Consider the following 14,038-nt stretch of genomic DNA (forward strand, 5'->3'; position numbering starts at 1 on the left):
GGCTGCATACTTCTACTTTATAATTAATATAAAAAAATTTGATTAAGTCTGAGATTATAAGATCTAGAGCTTGAGGAGAGAGTGAGATAAAGAGAGGTGAAGGGAGGAGGCGAGAGATAGGCAAATAGATAGGTCTAGAGCTTAGGGGAGACAAAGAGCGTGAGATCTAGAGAGATAGCAAGTGAATGATGATATATGCCCACTGATTACTGAAATTTGACTACGTCTGAAAAATTATAAGATCTCCTAAAATCTAGAATATGTATTATGACTCGTAGAGATTTGAAACCACTCTCAAACATTCTGACAATATATACATTAAATATAACTTAAAGTATAAGAAAGATAAAAGACAAAGATAAAATATCTCGCTGAAAAAACTAAGGGAATGCTAAATGAACTGCATATAAGTCCATGTTACTAATATAACTTTATGTAAGCAAAACACGCACGCATTTTTCTTACTAAACATAACACGTACATGTTTTTCTTACTAAACACACGTTTTTCCTTGTACTTAGCCTTGGATAGAAAGGCTGAGGTTTAAGAGCCTTATTTCCCTTATTTTTACATGTTTTCTTCTTCCAATTTGGTTTCTCAACTTCATCGTCATTAGGGTATTTATAAAATTGCCACCATAATTTCACTCATCTTCTGAGCTTTCTAACCATATAATTTTATTAAGAATTTGAACAACATTAACATATTAATCTTGAATTTCTTTCACCAACGTCTCCAGAGTTATCAAAGACAGATGTATACCATTTTTTTAATAACTTTTGAATTGCTTGTCCAAATTTGAAAAAAAATATATATCATTATTCTACACTTCATTCTTTACACTTCAAAAAAAATGAATTTTTGATTATTTTGGTGCAAGTTATGTGACACGCACAAACGGGTACCAAATTTTCTTGATGCGTCCACTTTAAAAAATAAAAAAAATATACTCAACAAAAAATTACAAAAAAATACACAAATTCTAGTGCTCTCTCTTAACTATCTTTCTATCAAAATGTTTTTCAAACACTATGTTATGTTTTTGCTAAAAAAAAAACAGGAACACTTTTGTGTGCGCGAAAGATTTGACCCACTTAATCTTATCTATTTAAAAAAAAAAAAAATAGTTTGGAAACTAGATTCAGAGTACTACAATCTTTGTTCTTTGGGTATCTTCAAATTTTGAGTGGACGAGACTCAAATTTCTCCTCCAAGTTCAAGTTTAGCCGATTTTAGAAAAAGTTGTCCACTTATACCCCCCTTTTGCACACCATCTTGGCACACTTACCCCCATTCGAGAAAATATTTCCCAATCTGCCACTTAACCTTAAATATTAGCTTATGAGATTTTTCCTCTTGCAATCATATTGCCATGCTTGATGGATACATCTTTTGTTTTTGTTTTAGATGCCACGTCTTCAATCTTGCCACCTGTCATACGTGCCCCTGTACTTTCCTTTAATGTTTTTGTCCTATCACCTCTTCAAGGCTCACCAACTTATAATACCCTACCTCACATATATCAAATCACCTGTGATTCATATTATTTTTCAATTTCTCTCCCCCGTTACCACCCCATGATTCCCATTTGCTACTTTCTTAGAGATTTCATTTCCGAACATGTTCCATTCCCTATACACATGCATGAGCATGAAATCTGAAAAATTTCCTTATCAGTGTTTTAATTGGAGCGAACCATCTATTGAGTTTCCAATTTGGGGTTAGGTTTTGATGGATAGTATTAATGGTGATTAAGGAGTCACCCTCCAAATGCACTTTCTCCATCTTCAATTCTAGGCCTACTTCAAGTTTGAGCGGAACCGCCCATAATTCAACCATTTTATTGGTGGCCCACCCCTAATGATAAAAACTTCTCCCCCTAGTATTATTCCTTGATGATCTTTGGTGACACATCCTGCACCACTTGGTCATGGATTGCCCATCGAGGCTCCATCGAAGTTGATTTTTATCCAACTAGCCTCAAGAGTAGTCCACTAAATGCCACCTCGTGGGTTGACAGAAAGATCAACCTTCCTTGCCCCATTAACAAGGGAGTCTTGGTTCATTTATTGAGGTTATATTATTTGAATATTTTTTATTTAATTATCATATATATTAATGTAAGGTAGGCATTTACCCTTATATTTTTGTTGAACACAAAATTCTTACATAACTTTAAGGTTTATCCTTCATTCTAATTAGGATTTTAAATATAATTTTGTAATTACATCCTTTCTGATATAGGAGCATCCCCGGTTCACAGCAATCTTGCATCAACCAAAAACATTTTCCTTTCTGTTTTGCTTTCTGTTTGCAGTTTTAGTTTCCTTTCAGTGTGTCTCGGTTTTGGCTCACCGGATCCTATGGAGTTGGATTTTAATTGAAGACTTGATCATGTTTATTGGTCTCAAATCGCATCACATTTGGATCACTTTCCAACAAGATATCGCAACTGATTTCCATGACAGTTTCTTATTACCGGTTGTTCCTTTGTAACAGGTTGCTTGAGACCTATTCTGGTGATCTACCAGAACCCATTCCAAAGCTTGCGGAGCCTTGGGCGTTGATTTCGATGTTCCTTGGCATGTGGCCAACCTTCTACATTTCATCCTTTGGATTTTCCGGAGGAATCTCTTGACGGAGGCCGAACTTTTTTATTTTCATGTTAGGTCTTGTTCTTCAGGTTTTGATCCCTTTTGGGCCGACTGGATCCTTTGGATCAATATATATATTTGTAATTATGTTTTAGAATGTAATAAATGGAGAATCAATCTGAGAATCAAATAGCTAGATTGTACATAGAAGATAGATCTTTCGATTCAAGGTCCCGGTAGTGACCTATTCTACCAGGCTTGTGTGTCAGTATGTTGTAACCCGGTTGTTACCGGTTGGATGTAATCAGATTTCATGCAATAAAATAACCTGTTCTGCATAGCCTCCATCATATATGTGTGTCTCCGTTGTGTTTACTCTTACTGACCAGTCCAGATTGATCTCTTTGAGGTCCCTCCTTATTGGTGACTGCTTCAAGTGGTATCAGAGCGAAGTTTCGTTCTGGAGGTTGCATGCCCTAAATTTCTTGTTGTAGGGTGGTGGATTGCGGATCCGACCTACAATTGTAGAGGACTAGTGTGAATCGATGGCGCGAAGAGGAACTAGGAATGGTGGAGCACGTGGGAATGCAGACCGTGTTGTGATGGAGATGTTGCGAGGAATAGCAGCCCCGTTAGAAGCCATGGAGACAACCCAGAGAACAGGCTGGCATATTGAAGATATAAGTGAAGATGAAAGAGAAGAAGCCCCAACAGAACAAGTAAACCTATCGGTGGTTGATCCGAATGAAGAACGGTTTTTAAGGGTTTTGAGTAGGGCTAACACTAAACCTCATTTTACCCCACCAGAATATGATGGGAAGTTAGATTCAGATGAATTGATGGATTGGATCTCGGAAATGGAGAAGTATTTCAATTTTTAGAACACTGCAGAAAAGAGGAAGGTGAAATATGCATGTACCCGATTGAAAGGTCATGCATCTCTTTGGTGGGAGCATTTGCAAGTTGATAGACAAAGAAGAGGTAAAGAAAAGATTAAGACATGTGATAAGATGATTGCTAAGTTGAAATCAAAGTTTGTGCCGACGAATTATCAAGTGGAGTTGTTTCGGAAGTTGCAGAATCTGAGACAAAAGGAATCTAGTGTGAAGGAGTACACTGAAGCATTTTACAAGTTGAACATCAAATCCATAAATGTTGATGATGAAGTTGAACAAATTGCAATATATTTGAATGGATTGCAGATGTCTATACAAGATGAAGTCAATATGATCAAATTGGAGAGTGTTGAAGAGGCTTACCAGTATGCCTTAAAGGCAGAAGATAAATTGAACAAAAGACATGAGCAAAGACAGAGAGGTAGAGGTGGAAGGTTTACTGGAGGAAGAGGATATACTGGAGGAAGAGGAACCAGTACAGATCAAAACAAGGACAAGGAAGTGAGCAAAGAAGGTAATTCATACCGAAAGGATGATAGAAATTTCTACCGGAGGAGAGAATCGGATGGTTACCGGAATGAGAACTTTGAAAGACATGACAAGAGGACATTCAAAGGAACCTGTTTTAAGTGTGGAGGAGAAGGACACCGTGCATTCAAATGTAAGAAGACAGAGGCTACCAGAAGAGCAACAGTGGTGGAAGAAAACCCCGCCGAATAAGACAATAAACCGGAAGATGGAGAACTGTTGATGATGAGGAGAGATTTGTGTCATATTGGAGAAGATGAAGAGCCCTTGCAGAGGAAGAATTTGTTCAAGACCAGATGTAAGGTATCCAATAAGTGTTGTAAAGTTTCTATTGATAGTGGTAGTTCAAATAATCTTGTTTCAGAAAAGATGGTGAATAAGTTAAAATTGGAGAGATTGAAACACCCTAAGCCTTACCAGATAGAATGGATTCAGGATGAACATAAGTTGTTAGTAAGTGAACAATGTTTGGTGAAATTAAAAATTGGAAATTATCATGATGAAGTTTTTTGTGATATTATGCCTATGGATATTTGTCATCTTTTGTTGGGTAGACCTTGGCAGTTTGATAGACAGACAATACATGATGGAAGGAAGAATACATACACTATTGTGGCCAAAGGGATAAAACAAACCTTGTTACCTTTGGAGGAACCTTCGAAGAATGAAGTATGCACGAATGCATGAATTTGTTTAGTAGATGGAAGGAAATTCATGGATGGACTGAGACATGAGAATGTGTGTTTTGCCTTAATTCCTAAGAAGATTGAGAGACCAGAACCAGAAGGAGAACACCCAGAAGAAATAAGAGATTTGCTGACAGAATATGAGGACATCATTTCAGATAATGTACCTGATGGATTGCCACCTGTAAGAAGTATTAGTCATTGCATGGACTTGGTTCCTAGAGCTAGTTTGCCTAACAAAGCTGGGCACCGGTTGACACCGACAAAGAATAAAGAATTGAATAGACAAGTGCAGGAGTTGTTGAAGAAAGGTTTGATCAGGGAGAGTCTGAGCCCTTGTGCAGTGCCAACAATATTTGCACCTAAGAAGAATGGAGAATGGAGGATGTGTACCAATTCAAGAGAAAGAAACAAGATCACAATGAAATAGCAGTTTCCTTTGCCTAGGATGGATGACATAATGGACTATCTGAATGGAGCAAAATACTTTACAAAGATAGATTTGAAGAGTGGATATCATCAGATCGGGATCAGAGAAGGTGATGAGTGGAAGACATCATTTAAGACAAAATGAAGGACTATACTAATGGTTGGTGATGCCTTTTGGATTGAGTAATGCATCGAGTACTTTCATGAGGCTGATGAATGAGGTATTGAAGAAACTCTTGGGTAAGATTGTTATTGTGTATTGGATGACATTCTGATTTTTAGTAAGACGGGGAGCATTTGTTGCAGTTAAGACAAGTTTTGCAGAGGTTGAGAGAAGAAAAGTTGTTGATCAATATCAAGAAGTGTACTTTCATGAAGGATGAGTTAGTATATTTGGGCTTTGTGATATCTGAGGATGGTTTGAAGATGGACCCTGAGAAAGTGAAAGCCATTGTTGAGTGGCCTACACCAAAAAGCATTGGAGAGGTAAGATCATTTCATGGATTGGCTAGTTTTTACCGGAAGTTTATCAGAAATTTCAGTTCAGTTTGTAACCCTATGACTGAGACCATAAGAGGAGATCAAAAGGAATTCAAGTGGACCACCGGAGCAAACAAAAGTTTTGAACTATTGAAGTAGAAAGTGACTGAGCTGCATGTGTTAGATTTACTGGCTTTCAATAAAGTATTTCAAGTGGATTGTGATGCAAGTGGGATAGCAATAGGAGTAGTCTTGAGTCAAGAAGGGAGAGCAGTAGCCTATTTAAGTGAGAAATTGAATGATGCCCGAAGGAGATATTCAATGTATGATCATGAATTTTATGCCATAGTTCAAGCCTTGAAGAAACGAAGACACTACTTGTTGCCTAAGGAGTTTGTGTTGTATACCAATCATTGAGCTTTGTAGTATTTGAACAGTCTGAGTAAGTTGAATCAAAGACATATGAGATGGGTAGAATTCTTGCAGAGTTACACCTTTGTGTTCAAGCATAGAAGTGGAAAATCTAACAAAGTTGTTGATGCATTGAGTAGAAGGAATTTGTTGACTAAGATGAGAGTGACTGTATTAGGTTTTGAAGATTTCAAGACCTTGTATGATGAAGAGCAGTCAATATAAGGAATATCTTGTGAAGTGGAAGGACAAACCAGTTGAAGATTCATCTTGGATTTCTTCGGCAGAGGCAGACCGCCTTGGTTTTCCTCTGACCCCAACAAAGTGAGAGGCTCACTTTTTCAATAACCCTGGATGTTTGATGCAGGAGCATCCTCGGTTCACAACAATGTTGCATCAACCTAAAACATTTTCCTTTCTGTTTTTCTTTCTGTTTGCAGTTTCAGTTTCCTTTCTATGTGTCCTGGTTTTGACTCACCAGATCCTGTGGAGTTGGATTCTACTTGAAGACTTGATAATCTTTCTTGCTCTCAGACCACATCACATTTGGATCACTTTCCAGCAAGATGTCGCTATCGGTTTCTATGACAGTTTCTTATTACCGGTTGTTCCTTTGTTACCGGTTGCCTGAGACCTATTCTGGTGATCTACCGGAACCCATTATGAAGCTTGCGGAGCCTTGGGTGTTGATTTCAATGTTCCTTGGCGGGTGGCCAACCTTCTACATTTCATCCTTTGAATTTTCTGGAGGAATCTCTTAGCGGAGGCCGACCTTTGTTATTTTTATGTTAGGTCTTGTTCTTCGGGTTTTGATCCCTTTTGGGCCGACTGGATCCTTTGGATCGATATATATATATATATATATATATGCTTTAAAATGTAATAAATGGAGAATCAATCAGAGAATCAAGTAACTAGACTGTACATAGAAGATAGATCTTTCGATTCAAGGTCTCGGTAGTGACCTATTCTACCAGGCCTATTTGTCAGTATGTTGTAACCCGGTTGTTACCGGTTGGATGTAATCAGATTTCATGCAATAAAATAACCTGTTCTGCATTGCCTCCATCATATCTGTGTGTTTCCGTTGTGTTTACTCTTGCTGACCGATCCGGATTGATCTCTTTGAGGTCCCTCCTTACCGGTGATTGCTTCACTTTAATAGATCAAATATACTTAGGTAGGATTCTACCATTGTTTAGGTTTCATAATTACATCTTGTTTAGGTCTGAATCAATTAATGCTATCATATTTCCACAATCCATGCAATAATTCTTTTGATGCTCCTGGATTCGATTGTGTGCAGAAATTTTTGCACACAATTGAATCCAGGAGCATCAAAAGAATTAGGTCTGAATCATCATTTTACTATATATATTTTGGTAAAGCTATGCACCTGGTTTAACCCACCCTTAGATTATCTATTAACATAGATCTTCAAAGGTAATTTCATTTAGTTGATCTACATGTATGCATTTTGAATTATGATATATGTTCCCATATTTTATGCTTTTTATCCTTTCTTCCTTGATACACTCATGTATTTCTATGCTAAGGACGAAGATATATTTCTCATGTAGGTGATAATTTACCATATAGACATTTTCTCTTCATCTATAGAGTTGGTTAGTATTTATCCCTTTCTCTTATCTTCACTCATCTTGAACTTGTTTATGAGCTTATAATTATCCTCTCTCCCATGGCTTGTGATAGTGATGAGTGTGAGACTATGATGGGTTAAATAGTGCTAGTGGGGGTCAAAACAACATGAAAGTTAGCCCACATCATAATTTTTTTCTAGTTCAATATGTAAATTCAAAAGAAACATCTATTTTTAATTTAATAGATCTTGAAGAAATAAATGTTTGTTTCTTGTTAAAAAATCCTTAAAGATTGCCTCAAGTTAACATTGATATTAGGTTTGGTAGTCTTGAACCTATATTTCCATGCAAATTATAGGCTGGTAGGTCTTCATAGCTAAATTAGTAAGTCATATAATAAAATTCAACACTATACGATATGGTTATGGTAATCTCTTATGGTCACTATTTGCATGTCTTATCTATGCTTTCATATGAACTACATGCATGGTAGTTTCAACTACATATATAAGAAATGTCCTATATCCTTTATGCTTTTATGGATGTCCATGATTTGCTCCAAAGTATACCAACCTAGGCGAAAACATCTCCAGGACAATACTATTAGTGTAGTTGTCTAGACATTGTCCTAGACTTGCATACATACTAGTGCCCTCCAAAATATAAAAGCTATTTTATGATGCAAAGGTCTATTCATGTCTTCTTTTATTTGAGGAATTTTATGTTTGTGCACACAATAAAAATATTTTTCCATCAAACTCTATTAACAAATAATACAATTAACTAACAATAATATCTCTAATTCCTTCGAAATGATAGACTTTAATTACAAACTATTTTTATGGTCAAGTCTTCAATTTCAAATGGTGAAAAATAAATTAATTAAAATTTTCAAACTATAAAAATAAATTATTCTGGTAGGGGTCGACCAATTTTGTCCATAAATAAAAGGCAGGTAACTCAAAGGGGCTCGAGAATGTCTTTAGTATATCAAAAGTATCTCCACTTGTTACGTTTCCCCCCAGTGTTAGTGACCTAGGTACTCATTGCTTAGTGATTCAATCCATTTGTTAATAGTATAACACATTTGGCGAACTTGAAGGGGAGGGATCCCCCCTAAGCGGAGCCTAACCCAGAGGCGAACTACCCTTCTAGCAAGAAAGAAAATAATATCTTGCCCTTGTGACCCAAGGGATGGTAATTAGGAATGATAAAATTGAATTACTACATATTACACTCTCGACGAACCCAGAGGAGAGGGCTTTTCCCTAAGCGAAGTCCAAAAGTGGTGAATGATGGAAGCCTGGAAGGGGAATGGAAAACCTTACTTGATTAGTTGGGGGGAGGGTCCCTACAATTCTATGATAGCTGGTAGGACTTGGTAGTTTTTTCTTTATTTTTGTTTTTTTATGTTTTGTTTTAAAATTTAGAAAAAAAAAAAAATTTAAAAAGATTTCGTTTATTTTAAAATGTAGAAAAATAGTTTTATTTTTTATTTTTTAAAATTTGAAAATAAGTATGAAATTAAGAAATATTAGAAACTATGATAGTGAATCTTATAATGCGAATCTTTTTAAATAACATAAGACTTATATATTACCTTTCAAATTGAGTTATCATGTTAATATTCAATACATTATGTCATTTGACTCTTTTAGAATCATTTGTCATAATTCAGAGATCCATATTTCTACATATTATAATTCACTATAATAATTATAATATATTAAATACATTTCTATTAATTTATTGAATATAAAATAAATACTATTATTATTACAACATTATGTTGGTAGTTGATGGCATTTTTTAATTAACTTTCAATTTGAAAGGAAAACACGAAAAGAACTCTCAAAGCTGTAAACCGCTTTGACCCGTAAGAATAATCAAACGCCATAGATGGATGGAATTTGTTCCACGAAGTTCCAAGAATCTGTTCATTCCTTTGATATACTAAAATTCTCCTCCTTTCTGCAACAATATCGTGGTAGATGATTTGAGAAATATGGAGAACACTCAAGAAAATGAATCTGTCTGCAGCAGAGTGCCAAATCTGGTTTCGGACTTTGTAGATTCCTTTGTCGATTTCACAATTGGTGGGCAATTTTTAACATCGAATTCAACAGCTCCAGACAATAAGAATGGTAGTAATGCAGCAGAAGTAGTGACAAGAATCCCCTCTGTAGAGCGTTTGATTGCAATAGGGGACATTCATGGAGACCTCCAGAAGGCCAAGGAAGCCCTCAAAGTGGCCCAAGTTATAGATGAAAATGACAACTGGATGGGAGGCGACACAACGGTAGTTCAGGTAGGTTTTTCCAACAGGGCATTTTTATTTATTTTTCTGTGTTTGCGCCAATCCTCTAATTTTGAATATATAGAAAAAATTTCCAGAAAAAATTGTTTGAAGAATTTTATTAACTGTTTATGATCAGATCGTGTGTTCCATTGTCAGGATGTGTGTACTATTGTGGAATAGAGATCCTTATATAGATAAGTCTAAAATCCTATGTCTTACATCCCTTGAAATTTTCTATGGTTCAGGTTGGTGACCTCCTCGACAGGGGAGGGGAAGAGCTCAAGGTCATTTACCTACTCGAAAAGCTGAAAAAGCAGGCAGAGAGATCAGGCGGGGGATTCATCATAATGAATGGGAATCACGAGATCATGAACATAGAAGGAGATTACAGGTTTGCAAATTAATCCCTAATTCTCCAGGTCTCATTATGTGTGATTGGTTATGAAGTAGCACATAACCTCTGCTTCTCTTTGGGTTATGATCCTGAGGAACTCATAACTATCGATTAGTCTTCTAGGATTTCATGTTTGCCTTGGAATTTCAGGTTCTTGACTCCACATCCCTAATCATGTGATTGGGTGGAATAGTCTCTTATTTTCTTATTTTTCTGTTTTGTACTTTAATTTCATTAAATTGAACGGAGTTTATTAGTTTTTTCTTATAGTTTTATTATTATGATTAACTATCTAGTTTTTGAGTCAAATTCATTGACAGTAGTGGTTCACATAAATCCATTTTTTATGAAAATGAATGTTTTACCTATCATTTAGGATTGAATCATTAAGACTTCTTAGAAGGTTACCCATCCATACTACTGCTCCAATTTAAGTGTGCTTAAATATGAAATTTCTTAAAATTAAATCCACTTAACTTGCTACCCCATTTGCTAAGTGAACTTAAGCCAAACACAATGGTTATTGTGGATTTTCTATTTTTTATTTCTAACTCCATAAATGTGGAAGGATATTTTAGGTATGTGACTCCAGAAGGATTGGAGGAATTCAAAAGCTGGGCGCATTGGTATACAATTGGAAATAGTGTGAAAAGTCTCTGTAAAGGTCTGGGAGTGCAGAAGGATATTTATGAAGGGATACCTACAGTTTTTCCACCGGAATGGAGGGCGAGAATGGCAGCTCTGAGGCCCGGAGGACCAATTTCAGGTAGGTTTCAATGCAATTGGCTAGATGCTTGAAATATTGAGGATCAGAAAACTAGATTAACTCATTAACCATTAAAAAAACATTCATTAGCCCAAACTCTAAAGCCCTCAATTTATTTAGTTTACCAAAATTTGTTCGTGTTGGATCAACCAGAATTTTCAGTTGGTCTGAGAAGAGAATTTGTCTGATCGGCAAATTTTCAAAACGGCCATGGACTCAAAACTATAAAGTTATTAGATATCCCAAAGTTTGTAGTTGTTGGATTCACTGTAACTTACGATAGCCCTTTGTTTTACAAAAATCCATAAATATTTTACCCAATGTGTAATTTTCTAAGAAAATCATTAGCTTTAAAATCTAAAACCTATGTAATTGGATTTACTTGAGCTCATAGTTAATGGATTCCCCCAAAACTTCGAATTTGCTATTTTACAACCAAACAAAAAATAAATAAAATTAAAAAATCTTGTATATATATTAAACAATTGGTATCCCTAAACCTGAAAATAAATGGATTTGCCAGAAATTTTACTTATTGTATGCATTAAAATTCACTATTGGCTAGGTTTTCGCACAATTTGCAGAAAACAGATCACCCAGCAAGCAACTTAAAAAAAATAAAAATAAATTTGTATGAAGTTCTAAACCCTAAACCCTAAGGCTATTCAATTCATTTGCCAGACCTTGTAGCTACCAGTTTCAGAGTGAATTCAATGTTATTCTTGTCAAATCTTAACTAATAAATGTTTTAAAGATTCACCAACTATTTTTTGTCTGTAAAAATCACAGCATTTATATTTGTTTTGCAGATAGGTTTCTGAGCATCCATCCCACTGTTGTTGTGGTTGGGGGCTCTGTTTTTGCTCACGGGGGCCTTCTTCCTGCACATGTGTTCCATGGATTGGAGAGAATGAATGAGGAGGTTAGAGATTGGATCAAGGGAGACAAGGGCAATAGGGGCCCCAGTTTTCTTCATGGCAGAGATGCTGTTGTGTGGCTAAGGAAGTATTCAGACGAATCTTGTAAAGGGGAAGAGTGCCATTGCACTCTTTTGAATCAGGCGTTGGCTTTCATTCCTGGAGCCAGGAGGATGATTGTGGGTCACACTATTCAGACTGTGGGCATAAATGGTGCTTGTGGGAATCGAGTTATTCGTATAGATGTGGGCATGTCTAAAGGCTGTGATAATGGGATTCCAGAAGTTTTGGAGATCAAGGGGGACAAGGATCTCAAAGTTCTGACTGCCAATCCTGTCTACCAAGCTAAACAAGAATCAGTGGGTGTCAAAAACGAGAAGCCAGGACTAGGAATTCTTCTGTCTGAGAAAGCAAGCAGAGAGATTGACGTAAGGGCATAGTTCAGTGGCTTGTTGCCTTTGGAACTATTTTGCAGATGCTTTTCACAGTGCAGGAGAAGCCATTGGTGTACCCAAAATGGTGAAAAATGGCTGGTCCTGCTTAAAACTCTCCTGACCTATCCCAAAGTCAAGCTAAACTAGTCGTTTTCCTGAACATATGGATTTTAACTCTCAGGAAGGCAGACGGTAGCCTTTCTAGCCCTTTATGAGGCTTTATTTTTCTTGTAACACTTAAAGATATCCACAATTTATAATCATGATTACTGTTATTTTTAGATTAGACTATGTGAGAGTTTGATTCTCATACAATCTAAATTTATTAATAAAATCAGATTTCCACAATTTATAATCATGACTGCAAAAACACTCACACAATCTAAACCCACTAATGATATCAGATTTCTGCCTATATCTATGTGTTTGATAAAAAAACTCTCACAAACTTCCCAAAAACAATAATGATAAAACATGTTGCAACAATTATTTTTTTATTTATTGAATAAAGCAATAAGAAGAAAAATTATACAGAAGGACAGCCAAACAGCTGTCAATGAACAGATATCAAATCATAGGAAATTGAAAAAAAAAAAACCTTAAGACTGCTGCCCAATTGTGTACTAGTTATTTTCTCAATTATGTTCATAGAAAGCAATATGTGCAGGCTGTAACATCCCTCTAAGACACCTAATTTTAACTAATCATAGACAAGTCTTAATCATATAGTCTTGAAATAAACATGATGGAATTGGAAGTTTGTTAACCATGTCATTATACATTGTCTTGCGAAATTGAGAGAATGATGCAAATCTAATGAGTGTTTCCATGCCAATTTGGTCCAATATATGTCTTCAGTGTCCATGGCATGATTTGATATCGTTGGAACTATCTTGGGGCCATTGTGACACTTATGATTGATCCCATTTGTCCGAATGGTTAGATTTTGGATGTTCTATTGATATGAAAGCTTAGTAACTAAAAGTTCTATTGATAGATCGAAATCTCACCATTACTCTTGCTCCCTACTCTGGCTTGGTGAATCGGAATGGGGTCCCTGTGCCGTGACTACCTATTTTATTTGTGTGGGATAATGTGGGATGGGAAGTGAGAAAACCAACCATACGGATGTGTTTGGATTTCCTGAAAAAGCTAATGAGATTTGTAGAAGATGGCACCCTTGTTCTTTCAATCGGAGATGCGATAGATGTTAGCCTTCCAAGGGTCTGTCAACACAAAATCTTAATAGGTATGAGAGACGATGATGATGTGGTTTCTACTAGCAGCACCAGCAGTTCAGATGAGGAAAGGGCAGCGATGGCGGTGGATGCTTCTCTCATGACCTGGTCGTGATTAATTATCTTTATGTGCCCTTCTTTTGATATCTTCGGGTGTCCTCTATTCCTCTCTTTTTCTCTGTTTCTCTTATCGGTGATATGTCTAGTTTTATTTTGGGCTTCATATGGTTCTCTGGGGTCTGGACATTTAGTCCATTTGAGGAGTTTTGTTAGATCCTCTGGAACATAGTATCAATGCTTGTAATTCCTGAGAGTAGTCCTAAGAATTAGCAGATAATAGTCCTGAGAAATAGTAGATAATGGGT

At 36.2% G+C, this 14,038-nt stretch overlaps 1 protein-coding gene across 1 annotated transcript; it reads left to right on the forward strand.

Moving 5' to 3' along the window:
* Positions 1-9,453: 9,453 nt before the first annotated feature.
* Positions 9,454-12,716, forward strand: LOC131033230 (shewanella-like protein phosphatase 2). The gene is made up of 4 exons (XM_057964401.2): positions 9,454-9,933; positions 10,170-10,315; positions 10,897-11,084; positions 11,894-12,716. Exons 1-4 carry the CDS (start codon positions 9,631-9,633, stop codon positions 12,439-12,441), a joined length of 1,185 nt encoding a protein of 394 aa, XP_057820384.1. The 5' UTR covers positions 9,454-9,630; the 3' UTR covers positions 12,442-12,716.
* The last annotated feature ends 1,322 nt before the right edge of the window (positions 12,717-14,038 follow it).

Source organism: Cryptomeria japonica, chromosome 3 (assembly GCF_030272615.1).
Source record: "Cryptomeria japonica chromosome 3, Sugi_1.0, whole genome shotgun sequence".
NCBI lineage: Eukaryota > Viridiplantae > Streptophyta > Pinopsida > Cupressales > Cupressaceae > Cryptomeria > Cryptomeria japonica.

What these genes read in the sequence shown, in the direction of transcription:
- LOC131033230 (XM_057964401.2), top strand. Translation starts at nt 9,631, where the DNA reads ATGGAGAACACTCAAGAAAATGAATCTGTCTGCAGCAGAGTGCCAAAT. An exon ending in GCGACACAACGGTAGTTCAG is followed by an intron (nt 9,934 to 10,169) that starts GTAGGTTTTTCC and finishes TCTATGGTTCAG; the next exon opens with GTTGGTGACCTCCTCGACAG. An exon ending in GCCCGGAGGACCAATTTCAG is followed by an intron (nt 11,085 to 11,893) that starts GTAGGTTTCAAT and finishes TTTGTTTTGCAG; the next exon opens with ATAGGTTTCTGAGCATCCAT.